The sequence below is a fragment of the Pseudophryne corroboree genome, chromosome 1 (assembly GCF_028390025.1).
Source record: "Pseudophryne corroboree isolate aPseCor3 chromosome 1, aPseCor3.hap2, whole genome shotgun sequence".
NCBI classification, from domain to species: Eukaryota; Metazoa; Chordata; class Amphibia; order Anura; family Myobatrachidae; genus Pseudophryne; species Pseudophryne corroboree.
In genome coordinates this window covers 298,752,496-298,765,922 of record NC_086444.1, presented here as the reverse complement: position 1 = coordinate 298,765,922, position 13,427 = coordinate 298,752,496, and the positions used below count along the sequence as shown (strand labels likewise).

The 13,427-nt window shown below is 47.4% G+C and overlaps 1 protein-coding gene across 10 annotated transcripts in view; it reads left to right on the top strand.

Annotated features, from left to right (window-relative positions):
• The window catches only part of ATXN2 (ataxin 2), a 381,295-nt gene that overhangs the window by 172,618 nt on the left and 195,250 nt on the right, over positions 1 to 13,427 (top strand). For all 10 annotated transcript variants that reach the window (XM_063964383.1, XM_063964388.1, XM_063964386.1 and 7 more), the window contains 3 exons: positions 6,689 to 6,839; positions 8,252 to 8,397; positions 8,632 to 8,723. In XM_063964383.1, coding sequence (XP_063820453.1) covers positions 6,689 to 6,839; positions 8,252 to 8,397; positions 8,632 to 8,723 — 389 coding nt within the window. The remainder of the gene's footprint in view (positions 1 to 6,688; positions 6,840 to 8,251; positions 8,398 to 8,631; positions 8,724 to 13,427) is intronic.

Here is a 13,427-nt window from a genome sequence, read left to right as displayed (position 1 = left end):
GGTCAGGAACCTCCTAAAACCAGGAAAAGTGTCAGTACATCAATGCACAAGAGTCCTGGGAAAAATGGTGGCTTCTTACGAAGCAATTCCATTCGGCAGATTCCATGCAAGAATATTCCAAAGGGATCTGTTGGACAAATGGTCAGGGTCGCATCTGCAGATGCACCTGCGAATAACCCTGTCACCAAAGACAAGGGTGTCACTTCTGTGGTGGTTGCAGAAGGCTCACCTATTAGAAGGCCGCAGATTCGGCATTCAGGATTGGATCCTGGTGACCACGGACGCCAGCCTGAGAGGCTGGGGAGCAGTCACACAAGGAAGAAACTTCCAGGGAGTATGGACGAGTCTGGAAAAGTCTCTTCACATAAACATTCTGGAACTAAGAGCAATCTACAATGCTCTAAGCCAGGCGGAACTTCTCCTGCAAGGAAAGCCGGTGTTGATTCAGTCGGACAACATCACGGCGGTCGCCCATGTAAACAGGCAGGGCGGCACAAGAAGCAGGAGTGCAATGGCAGAAGCTGCCAAGATTCTTCGCTGGGCGGAGAATCACGTGATAGCACTGTCAGCAGTGTTCATCCCGGGCGTGGACAACTGGGAAGCAGACTTCCTCAGCAGACACGATCTTCATCCGGGAGAGTGGGGTCTACATCCAGAAGTCTTCAACATGTTAATAGACCGTTGGGAAAGACCAATTGTAGACATGATGGCGTCTCGCCTCAACAAGAAACTGGACAAATATTGCGCCAGGTCAAGAGATCCACAGGCAATAGCTGTGGACGCACTGGTAACTCCTTGGGTGTACCAGTCAGTGTATGTGTTTCCTCCTCTGCCGCTCATACCAAAGGTATTGAAGATCATACGGCAAAGAAGAGTAAGAACAATACTAGTGGTTCCGGATTGGCCGAGAAGGACTTGGTATCCGGAACTTCAAGAGATGCTCACGGACGAACCGTGGCCTCTACCTCTGAGAAGGGACCTGCTACAGCAGGGTCCCTGTCTTTTTCAAGACTTACCGCGGCTGCGTTTGACGGCATGGCGGTTGAACGCCAGATCCTAAAAGGGAAAGGCATTCCAGAAGAAGTCATTCCTACCTTGATTAAGGCACGGAAGGAAGTCACCGTGAAACATTATCACCGCATTTGGCGAAAATATGTAGCGTGGTGCGAGGATCGGAGGGTTCCGACGGAGGAATTCCAACTGGGTCGTTTCCTACATTTCCTGCAATCAGGATTATCTATGGGTCTCAAATTGGGATCCATTAAGGTTCAAATTTCGGCCCTGTCAATATTCTTCCAAAAAGAATTGGCCTCTGTCCCTGAGGTCCAGACTTTTGTCAAGGGAGTACTGCATATACAGCCTCCTGTGGTGCCTCCGGTGGCACCGTGGGATCTAAATGTAGTTTTAGATTTCCTCAAATCCCATTGGTTTGAACCATTGAAAAAGGTGGATTTGAAATATCTCACATTGAAAGTGACTATGTTACTAGCCCTGGCCTCTGCCAGGAGAGTATCTGAATTGGCGGCTTTATCTTATAAAAGTCCTTATCTAATCTTCCATTCGGATAGGGCAGAACTGCGGACTCGTCCGCATTTTCTCCCTAAAGTGGTATCAGCATTTCATCTGAACCAACCTATTGTGGTGCCTGCGGCCACTAGCGACTTGGAGGACTCCAAGTTGTTGGACGTTGTCAGAGCCTTAAAAATATACATTGCAAGGACGGCTGGAGTCAGAAAATCTGACTCGCTGTTTATATTGTATGCACCCAACAAGTTGGGCGCACCTGCTTCTAAGCAGTCGATTGCTCGTTGGATTTGTAACACAATTCAACTTGCACATTCTGTGGCAGGCCTGCCACAGCCTAAAACTGTAAAAGCCCACTCCACAAGGAAGGTGGGCTCATCTTGGGCGGCTGCCCGAGGGGTCTCGGCATTACAACTCTGCCGAGCAGCTACGTGGTCGGGGGAGAACACGTTTGTAAAATTTTACAAATTTGATACCCTGGCAAAGGAGGACCTGGAGTTCTCTCATTCGGTGCTGCAGAGTCATCCGCACTCTCCCGCCCGTTTGGGAGCTTTGGTATAATCCCCATGGTCCTTTCAGGAACCCCAGCATCCACTTAGGACGATAGAGAAAATAAGAATTTACTTACCGATAATTCTATTTCTCGGAGTCCGTAGTGGATGCTGGGCGCCCATCCCAAGTGCGGATTATCTGCAATACTTGTACATAGTTATTGTTAACTAATTCGGGTTATTGTTAAGGAGCCATCTTTAAGAGGCCCTTTCTGTTGTCATACTGTTAACTGGGTTTAGATCACAAGTTGTACGGTGTGATTGGTGTGGCTGGTATGAGTCTTACCCGGGATTCAAAATGCCTCCCTTATTGTGTATGCTCGTCCGGGCACGGTACCTAACTGGAGTCTGGAGGAGGGTCATAGGGGGAGGAGCCAGTGCACACCACCTGACCTAGTAAAGCTTTACTTTTTTGTGCCCTGTCTCCTGCGGAGCCGCTATTCCCCATGGTCCTTTCAGGAACCCCAGCATCCACTACGGACTCCGAGAAATAGAATTATCGGTAAGTAAATTCTTATTATTCCTGCACAGCCTAAGAAAGCACGACATTATTAAATGCAGCCTTTCGAATAAAGAAACAGTCTGAGGTGCGTCCTTTCTTGTCAGAGCCGGGATCAACACAGCTAGTTCCCAGGAACAGAAGTCCTCCCCGGCCCCTACAAAAATCCACCTATGCCGCTGGGGCTCCACAGGCGGAGCTAGGCCCGGTGGGGACACGCCTTCGTAAGTTCAGCCACAAGTGGGTTCACTCCCTGTTAGGTCCCTGGGCAATAGATATTGTGTCTCAGGGATACAAGCTGGACTGTGAGAAGATAGATGCCCCCTCACCGACGGCCCTGCGGGCTTGCCCCCAAGAGAGGGAGCCAGTGTTAATGATACAATTTGTGAATTGCAGTTAACAGGTGGTGGTCAAGGGTCCCCTCCTTCAACAAGAGGGTGTTATTATTCGACCATGTTGTAATCCCGAAACCAGGCGGTTCGGTCAGACCCATATTGAATTAAAAATCCCTGAACATATACCTGAGAAGGTTCAAGTTCAAGATGGAATCGCTAAGAGCGGTCAGGGCAAGCCTAAAAAGAGGGAGACTTTATCGTGAATCGGGTCATAAGGGATGCATACCTTCATGTCCCCATTTATCCACCTCATTAGGCGTACCTCAGAATTGCGGTACGGGATTGTCATAACCAAGGTAATGGCGGATATGATTGTGCTCCTGCGGAAGCAAGGTGTCACTATTATCACGCACTTAGACGATCTCCTCATACAAGCGAGATCAAGAGAGCAGTTGCTGAACAGCGTATCACTTTCTCTGGAAGTGTAACGGCAACACGGCTGGATTCTATATATTCCAAAGTCGCAGTTGGTTCCTACAGCTCATCTGCCTCTCCTAGGCACGATCCTAGACACAGAACAGAAAAGGGTTTATCTCCTGATAGAGAGAGCTCAGGAGCTCATGACACTGGTCAGGAATCTATTAAAACCAAAACAGGTGTCAGTGCATCACTGCACTCGAGTCCTGGGAAGGATGGTGGCATCATACGAGGCCATCCCCTTAGGCAGGTTCCATGCGAGGACCTTCCAATGGGAATTACTGGACAAGTGGTCCGGATCACCTCTTTAGATGCATCGGTTAATCACCTTATCCCCCAGGGCCAGGGTGTCTCTCCTGTGGTGGCTGCAGAGTGCTCACCTTCTCGAGGGCCGCAGATTCGGCATTCAGGACTGGATCCTGGTGACCACGGATGCAAGCCTCCGAGGGTGGGGGGCAGTTACACAGGGAAGAAATTTCCAAGGTCTGTGGTCAAGTCAACAGACTTGCCTTCACATCAATATCCTGGAACTAAGGGCCATATACAACGCCCTAAGTCAAGCGGAGATCCTGCTTCGCGACCAACCGGTTCTGATCCAGTCAGACCGCAGGGGTTCATGTAAACCGCCAAGGCGGCACAAGGAGCAGGGTGGCGAGGGTAGAAGCCACCAGAATTCTTCGCTGGGCGGAGAATCAAGTAAGCGCACTGTCAGCAGTGTTCATTCCGGGAGTGGACAACTGGGAAGCAGACTTCCTCAGCAGGCACGACCTCCACCCGGGAAAGTGGGGACTTCATCAGGAAGTCTTCACGCAGTTTGCAAATTGATGGGAACTGCCTCAGGTGGTCTAGATGGCGTCCCACCTCAATAAAAAGCTAAAAAAGGTTTTAAGCCGGGTCAAGGGACCCTCAGGTGATAGCTGTGGTCGCACTAGTAACACTGTGGGTGTTCCAGTCGGTCTATGTATTCCCTCCTCTTCCTCTCATACCTAAGGGCTGAGAATTGTAATAAAAGGAGGAGTGTGAACAATATTCTTTGCTCCGAATGGGCCAAGAAGGACTCGGTACCCGAAGCTGCATGAAATGCTCTGAGGACTCAGGGCTTCTCCCTCTCAGACAGAACATGTTGCAACAGGGGCCCTGTCTGTTCCAAGACTTACCGCGGCTGCATTTGACGGCATGGCGGTTGAACGCCGGATAGCGGAAAAGGGCATTCCGGATGCAGTTATTCCTACGCTGATAAAGGCTAGGAAAGACGTGACGGCAAGACTTTTTCACTGTATATAGCGAAAATAGGTTGCTTGGTGTGAGGCCGGGAAGGCCCTACAGAGGAATTCCAGCGGGGTCGATTCCTGCACTTCCTACAGTCAGGAGTGACTATGGGCCTAAAATTAGGATCCATAAAGGCCAAGATTTCGGCCCTATCCATTTTCTCTCAAAAAGAACTGGCTTCACTGCCTGAAGTTCAGACGTTGTTCCGGGGGTGCTGCATATTCAGCCTCCTTTTGTGGCACCTTGGGATCTTAACGTTGTGTTGGATTTCCTGAAATCCCACTGGTTTGAGCCACTTAAGACCGTGGGGCTAAAGTATCTCACGTGGAAAGTGGTCATGCTATTGGCCTTAGCTTCGGCTAGGCGTGTGTCAGAATTGGCGGTTTTGTCATGTAAAAGCCCTTATCTGATCTTCCATATGGACAGGGCAGAATTGAGGACTCGTCCCAATTTCTCCCTAGGGTGGTATCATCGTTTCATTTGAACCAGCCTATTGTGGTGCCTGCGGCTACTAGGGACTTGGAGGATTCCAAGTTGCTGGACGTAGTCCGGGCTTTGAAAATTTATGTTTCCAGAACGGCGGGAGTCAGAAAGTCTGACTCGCTGTTTATTCTGTATGCAGCCAACAAGGTTGGCGCTCTTGCTTCGAAGCAGACTATTCCCCATGGTCCTTAAGGAGTTCCCAGCATCCACTACGGACTACGAGAAATAGAATTACCGGTGAGTAATTCTTATTTTCTCCATCTTCTTTAATGACACCACTCCCCCCTCTTCCACAAATGGTAGGTATTCCCCAAGGTTCTGTTCTGGGACTTCTCCTGTTCTCATAATCTCTCCTCACTCGTATCTCCAACTCTGTCTTTATTCATGGATATCTTGGCGCTTTCTTAAATTTATCATGTCTAATACTGAGCTGATCATCTTGGGACTTTCCTACATAACCTCACCTCCCACTATTTTTTTTTTATTGACAAACAACCATCATCAAAGTGTGCGGTCTTTGGAGTTATTCTTGACTCCTCACTCTCCTTCAAAGCGCACATTCAGTACCCTTTGCAGTCCTGCCATTTCCATCTCAGAAATATTTCTAGTAACAGACCTTTTCTCACCCTGGAGGTAACTGAGACCCTGATCCACTTGCTTGTTATTTACCTATTGGACTACTTTTTAACCTCCTCCTATCTGGCCTCCCAGACTCCAACCTCTCTCCGCTCCAGTCTGTCCGTAATGCTGCTGCCTGGTTAATTTTCCTCTCCAAATGTACTATGTCTGCCTCCACTCTCTTAAAAGCCCTACACTGGCTCACTTTCAGAACCCTATTCAAGCCTCTCACCCCATCCTTTCCCGTTTAAATTTGACTTATTCTCCCTTTACTCTCTCACCCAACAAATTCATGCCGTCTCTAAGTTCAATTATTTACTTCCTCACACTTCCAAGAGCTTGCCCGTACTTCTCCCTCTCCCTGACTTCAAATAGTCTTGAGAGCACATTTCATCATCAATGCTATACAGCTCTAATCCTTAGCCACTGCTCCATGCTCCTTCCACACTGCCTAAGTCATCTGTCACCCTGTCTGTCTTCTCCTCCCCTTTAGAACTTGTTATTAGGGCCTTTTCTCTCGTGTTTCTCCTTTACTTAAGATCTGCTCCATACTCCCTACAATGGGTACCTAACCATTGGTTACTGCAGCCCTGCTTTTTTGAGTGTGATTGCTGATGTAGCAATGTTTAATACGATGTTTGTTTTGCTCTTTTATGTCCTTGGTAAGGGACTGGAACCCTTGTGGCGGCATATAAATAAAGGATAATAGTTTGGAGGTTCGGGAGGGGCGTTGGTATGTTCCTTGTTTATTGATATCTATCTAGACACAATGGGGGATATTCAATTGTTTGAAAAGTCAGTTGGGTGTCTGTTTTTCCCCCCGGTCTATTAGACAAGAAAAAACAGACACCCAACCCACTTTTCAAACATTTTGAATTCCCCCCCAATGTTTCCTGTAACATCCTCCATTTGACTTAATTTTTGTTTTGCAGTGTGACTTAGTGCTTGATGCAGCTCATAAGAAAAATAAAGACTCTACTGGGGGGCCAAAGCGTGAAGACATTGTGGATAGTATATTATTCAAGTCTTCCGATTTTGTTGTGGCGCAATTTAAAGACATGGATGTCAATTATGCAAAAAGAGGTAATTGGTGTTTAGTTATATTTGATATGTCTAAGTTAAAACATGTTTTACTTGTAGTGTCTCATGTATATTTATATATTCTCCTATTGTTAGGGCCTAGTGGCAGCACTGATTTTCTTTTTTTTATTGTGAGGTACTAGTGATCAGTGAAAATAAAATTGTATCTAGAGCGCATAGCTAATCTTACAGGTCCAATATCCCAGTGTGCAGCCCAAAAAGACTGCAATGCTAGCAAAGGGTCCTATCAGAATAATCATTATCTAATATGCTGATAAACTTGTTATGGAGAGAACATCTATTGGCCTGTATTTTACAGGTATCGCCTGACTAATTGAGCCCTAATAACACTTTAGGGGTCAATCCAATTAGCTGCAATGATCTTGCGGGTGCGAGTCATCGCTGCAGCAGGTGCACATTATGGCTGCCCAAACTCGCACAAAAGTGCTCGCCACCCCATAGGGCTCCGAGCAGTTTTATGTGAGTTAGGGCTGAAACCAGCCCGCAAAGGTATAAGATTAGGGGCTGTTGCCGGTGTTAAAACGGCACGGCAACAGCACATTTGCACCCTTCACAGCTAATTGAACTGACCCCTACAACTGTCACCCTGGCATGGCTCATGTCCAGGTTGATGCCATGTATTTTGGACTGGATTACAGTATGTATGGCCAAAGGTAGAGCTATGAAACCAAAGAAAGTAAGTTGCATGAAGGATAAAAATTTCTGAAAATGGAGAAGATTTCACTCCCTGATTATTGGGGAGGTGGTTTTAACCCCTCACCTATCCCATAGTAATAGATCCTAGGGTCCACCCCACCGCTGTGACAGCAAATTTTATTTGGGCATTAACCATACCTCCCTCCCACTTTAACTATTGATCTCCCACAAAGGTCCAATTGCAAAGTTCCTTTCTTTACACACAATTTTACTTTGCTTTCCACCACATGCATTCCAGATTACTGTGTGCTCAGCTTTGGTAGTGATATTGGCTGTCACAGACCAGCTACATCACTGCCTGGGGGAATGGCAAACGGCATGAAATCAATTCTGCATTTATGCAGAACTGAATTCCTATGTAAAAGGCAGATGACGCAGAAGCAGGGCATGGTTGCATGGGATTCGACCAAGCCAGAGAACCTATCTGGCATGGGATGCGACAGTTTCAGTTAAGTGTTTAATATTGAAGCTGTGTTTATTTAAATAAAAACTATGTCCTGTTGGAGTTTACTTTATATGTACCCAACCATACAGTTGAAAGAACACACTGGTTAATTTTGTGAGAACCCAATGTGCCGGTGTGGTCATTGGCCAATCAGATCTACATGTCTTCTGATTGGCTCTGCTTTTCTGGCCAATTTAGTTTAGATTGACCATATCACCTGTATAATCTGTTAATTGTGATTATACCCTTTCAGATGGATTCACTGACTCTGGTATATCGTCTAAAGTGAACGGTGAGCACAAGGAGAAAGACCTGGAACCATGGGATGGGGGCGAATGCATCGTTAGTAGCAGCTTATCTACTAACAGCGAGGAGCTAGAGTCGTTAGATACAGATGTAGTAAGTAAATGTCCTGCTTCACTCATTAGTCCAAAACGTAACAATTTAAGGTCTTCTTTACGAAGGCATTTGCACAAATTCTTCTTTTGATTTTGGCTATTGCTTATTAAGCTTCACATAATGTGTACTTGGGTTATTAAGACCTCTTACGATTTAGGGGGAATAGTACATTATTCAAAAGTTAGTTTCTTGGATTTTGGTTTTCTGTTATTGACCATGTTGTTCTGTCTCTAGTCTAATGGTTGGGATCCCAATGAAATGTTTCGCTACAATGAAGAAAATTATGGTGTTGTATCAACCTATGACAGTAGCCTTTCCTCTTATACGTAAGTACTTCCAACAGTTATATAACTATATATTTACCATAGCAATTTCTTCACACTTCTATTTGCATATTTGAAAATCCTGTTTATATTATAAAATAGGTCGCATTACTCCACAATACATTGGTGTGGGTTTTTTTTAATTTATGCTTGAAACTCATATATTCCTAGAGGCATACAAGTTGCTTGTCTGTGTGTTTTTTTTTTTTTTTTAAACTGCTTTTGACATTGTTTTGCTCGGTTAAGTTCTCTGAGGGGTCCTCTGTTTTCCCTCTGGAGTTCTGACCCTGTGTTTAGTAGGTTCTGGAGGTGTATAGCTGCCTGCTTGGGGCTCCCAGTTATGTTCTGCCACGCTCTATATGTAATAATGTTATTATAATTTTCTCATGTCCTAGGGGATACTGGAAATCCATTTAGTAGACGGATCCACTTGGAATCATGGTCACTATAGAAGTTTGATAACGTGTGCTTGCTTGCTCCATCTATGCCCCTCCTACCAGACTCAGTTTAGATCATGGGTGGATTCTGAACCTACCAAAATCTCGCCTAGAACAACACAAGCTTAATTTCCTGGGAATGACACTGGACACAGAGTCTCAGAGTGTTCCTTCCCTTGGAAAAAGCAATGGTGATCCAGTCGATGGTTCGGGCTGTCTTGAAGCTGACCCGAATCTCCGTACATCTGTGCATCCGCCTTCTGTGGAAAATGGTGGCTTCTTACGAAGCATTTCAGTACGTGAGGTTTCACGCGAGGGCCTTCCAGCTGGATCTGTTGGACAAATGGTCCGGATCGCATCTTCACATGCATCGGCGGATTTGTCTGTCGCCGAAAGCCAGCATCTCCCTCCTGTGGTGGCTACAAACTTCTCACCTAGTGGAGGGTTGAAGGTTTGGGATCCAGAATTGGATTTTGCTAACCAGGTGCAAGCCTCAGAGGTTGGGGTACAGTTCCAAGGAAGTTGGTCAGGAATTCTTCCTTCCGATTAACATCCTGGAACTCAGGGCTATCTACAACGCCCTTCTACAGGCCTCATCTCTTCTGCAGAATCAGGCCACTCAAGTTCCGTCGGACAATGTGACAACAGTGTCTTGCATCAACTGGCAGGGCGGAACGAAAAGCAGGGCCACATTGTCAGAGGTGTCAAGAATTCTTATCTGGGCGGAAAAACACGCCGTGGTATTGTTGGCGATCTTCATTTCGGGAGTAGACAACTGGGAAGCAGACTTCCTTAGCAGACACGACCTGCACCTGGGGGAATGGGGCCTCCACCCGAAGGTGCTGTAGTGGTTGACACGTCTGTGGAGTTAGCCACAAATTGACGTGATGGCCTCTCGACTCAACAAGAAGCTCAAGCGGTATTGTTCCAGGTCAAGGGACCTGCAAGCTGTAGCGGTCAATGCCCTGACAACTCCGTGGGTGTACCAGCTGGTGTATGCGTTTCCTACCATTCCTCTGATCCCAAGAGTTCTCAAAAGAGTAAAAAGGAAAGAGTTCAAGCAATTCTCATTACTCTGGACTGGACGCGAAGGGCCTGGTGTGCGGATCTTCTCGAGATGCTAATCGAAGATCCGTGGCCTCTGCCTTTTCGAGAGGATCTTCTGCAACAGGGCCCATTCGTCTATCAGGACTTACCACGGCTACGTTTGACGGCATGGAAGTTGAACGGCTGATTCTAACCAGGATAGGGATTCCTGACAAGGTCATCCCGACTATGGAAGGGGGTAACGTCTAAGCATTACCATTGTTTCTCTAACGTCCTAAGTGGATGCTGGGGACTCCGTAAGGACCATGGGGAATAGCGGCTCCGCAGGAGACTGGGCACATCTAAAGAAAGCTTTAGGACTATCTGGTGTGCACTGGCTCCTCCCCCTATGACCCTCCTCCAAGCCTCAGTTAGATCTTTGTGCCCGAACGAGAAGGGTGCACACTAGGGGCTCTCCTGAGCTTCTTAGTGAAAGTTTTAGTTTAGGTTTTTTATTTTCAGTGAGACCTGCTGGCAACAGGCTCACTGCATCGAGGGACTAAGGGGAGAAGAAGCGAACTCACCTGCGTGCAGAGTGGATTGGGCTTCTTAGGCTACTGGACATTAGCTCCAGAGGGACGATCACAGGCCCAGCTTGGATGGGTCCCAGAGCCGCGCCGCCGGCCCCCTTACAGAGCCAGAAGGCAGAAGAGGTCCGGAAAATCGGCGGCAGAAGACGTCCTGTCTTCAACAAGGTAGCGCACAGCACTGCAGCTGTGCGCCATTGCTCTCAGCACACTTCACACTCCGGTCACTGAGGGTGCAGGGCGCTGGGGGGGGGGCGCCCTGAGACGCAATAAAAACACCTTGGATGGCAAAAAAATGCATCACATATAGCTCCTGGGCTATATGGATGCATTTAACCCCTGCCAGAATACATAGAAAAACGGGAGATAGGCTCCGCCCCCTTATCGGCGACCTTATCTCCTCAGCACACTGGCGCCATTTTCCCTCACAGCTCCGTTGGAGGGAAGCTCCCTGGCTCTCCCCTGCAGTCACTACACTACAGAAAGGGTTAATAAAGAGAGGGGGGCACTAATTAGGCGCAGTATTAACTATACAGCAGCTATAAGGGGAAAAACACTTATATAAGGTTATCCCTGTATATATATAGCGCTCTGGTGTGTGCTGGCAAACTCTCCCTCTGTCTCCCCAAAGGGCTAGTGGGGTCCTGTCCTCTATCAGAGCATTCCCTGTGTGTGTGCTGTATGTCGGTACTTTTGTGTCGACATGTATGAGGAGAAAAATGATGTGGAGACGGAGCAGATTGCCTGTAATAGTGATGTCACCCCCTAGGGGGTCGACACCTGAGTGGATGAATTGTTGGAAGAAATTACGTGACAGTGTCAGCTCTGTATAAAAGACAGTGGTTGACATGAGACAGCCGGCTACTCAGCTTGTGCCTGTCCAGACGTCTCATAAGCCGTCAGGGGCTCTAAAGCGCCCGTTACCTCAGATGGCAGATATAGACGCCGACACGGATACTGACTCCAGTGTCGACGGTGAAGAGACAAATGTGACTTCCAGTAGGGCCACACGTTACATGATTGAGGCAATGAAAAATGTTTTACACATTTCTGATAATACGAGTACCACCAAAAAGGGGTATTATGTTCGGTGAGGAAAAACTACCTGTAGTTTTCCTGAATCTGAGAAATTAAATGAGGTGTGTGATGATGCGTGGGTTTCCCCCGATAACAACTGATAATTTCTAAAATGTTATTGGCATTATATCCTTTCCCGCCAGAGGTTAGGGTGCGTTGGGAAACACCCCCTAGGGTGGATAAAGCGCTCACACGCTTGTAAGGGCTCTACCCTCTCCTGAGATGGCCGCCCTTAAGGATCCTGCTGATAGAAAGCAGGAGGGTATCCTAAAATGTATTTACACACATACTGGTGTTATACTGCGACCAGCAATCGCCTCAGCCTGGATGGGCAGTGCTGGGTTGGCGTGGTCGGATTCCCTGACTGAAAATATTGATACCCTAGATAGGGACAGTATATTTTTGCCTATAGAGCATTTAAAAGATGCATTTCTATATATGCGTGATGCACAGCGGAATATTTGCCGACTGGCATCAAGTCTAAGTGCGTTGTCCATTTCTACCAGTAGAGGGTTATGGACACGTCAGTGGTCAGGTGATGCGTATTCCAAACGGCATTTGGAAGTATTGCCTTATTAAGGGGAGGAGTTATTTGGGGTCGGTCTTTCAGACCTGGTGGCCACGGCAACAGCTGGGAAATCCACGTTTGTACCCCAGGTCGCCTCTCAACATGAGAAGACGCCGTATTATCAGGCGCAGTCTTTTCGTGGACAAGCGGGCAAAAGGTTCCTCATTTCTGCCCCGTGACAGAGGGAGAGGAAAAAGGCTGCAGAAATCAGCCAGTTCCCAGGAACAGAAACCCTCTCCCGCCTCTGCCAAGCCCTCAGTATACGCTGGGGCTTTACAAGCAGAATCAGGCACGGTGGGGGGCCCGTCTCAATGAATTTCAGCGCGCAGTGGGCTCACTCGCAAGTAGACCCCTGGATCCTTCAGGTGATATCTCAGGGGTACAAATTAGAATTCGAGACGTCTCCCCCTCGCCGTTTCCTAAAGTCGGCTTTACCGATGTCTCCTTCTGACAGGGAGACAGTTTTGGAAGCCATTCACAAGCTGTATTCCCAGCAGGTGATAATCAAGATACCCCTCCTCCAACAGGGAACGGGGTATTATTCCACACTGTTGTGGTACCGAAGCCGGACGGCTCGGTGAGACCGATTCTAAATCTAAAATCTTTGAACACTTACATACAGAGGTTCAAATTCAAGATTGAGTCACTCAGAGCAGTGATTGCGAACCTGGAAGAAGGGGACTACATGATGTCTCGGGACATCAAGGATGCTTACCTTCATGTCAAAATTTACCCTTCTCACCAAGGGTACCTCAGGTTTATGGTACAGAACTGTCACTATCAGTTCAGACGCTGCCGTATGGATGGTCCACGGCACCCCGGGTCTTTACCAAGGTAATGGCCGAAATGATGATATTCCTTCGAAGGAAGGGAATTTTAGTTATCCCTTACTTGGACAATTCCCTGATAAGGGTAAGATCCAGGGAACAGTTGGAGGTCGGTGTAGCACTATCTCAGGTAGTGTTGCGGCAGCACGATTGGATTCTCAATATTCTAAAATCGCAGCTGGTTC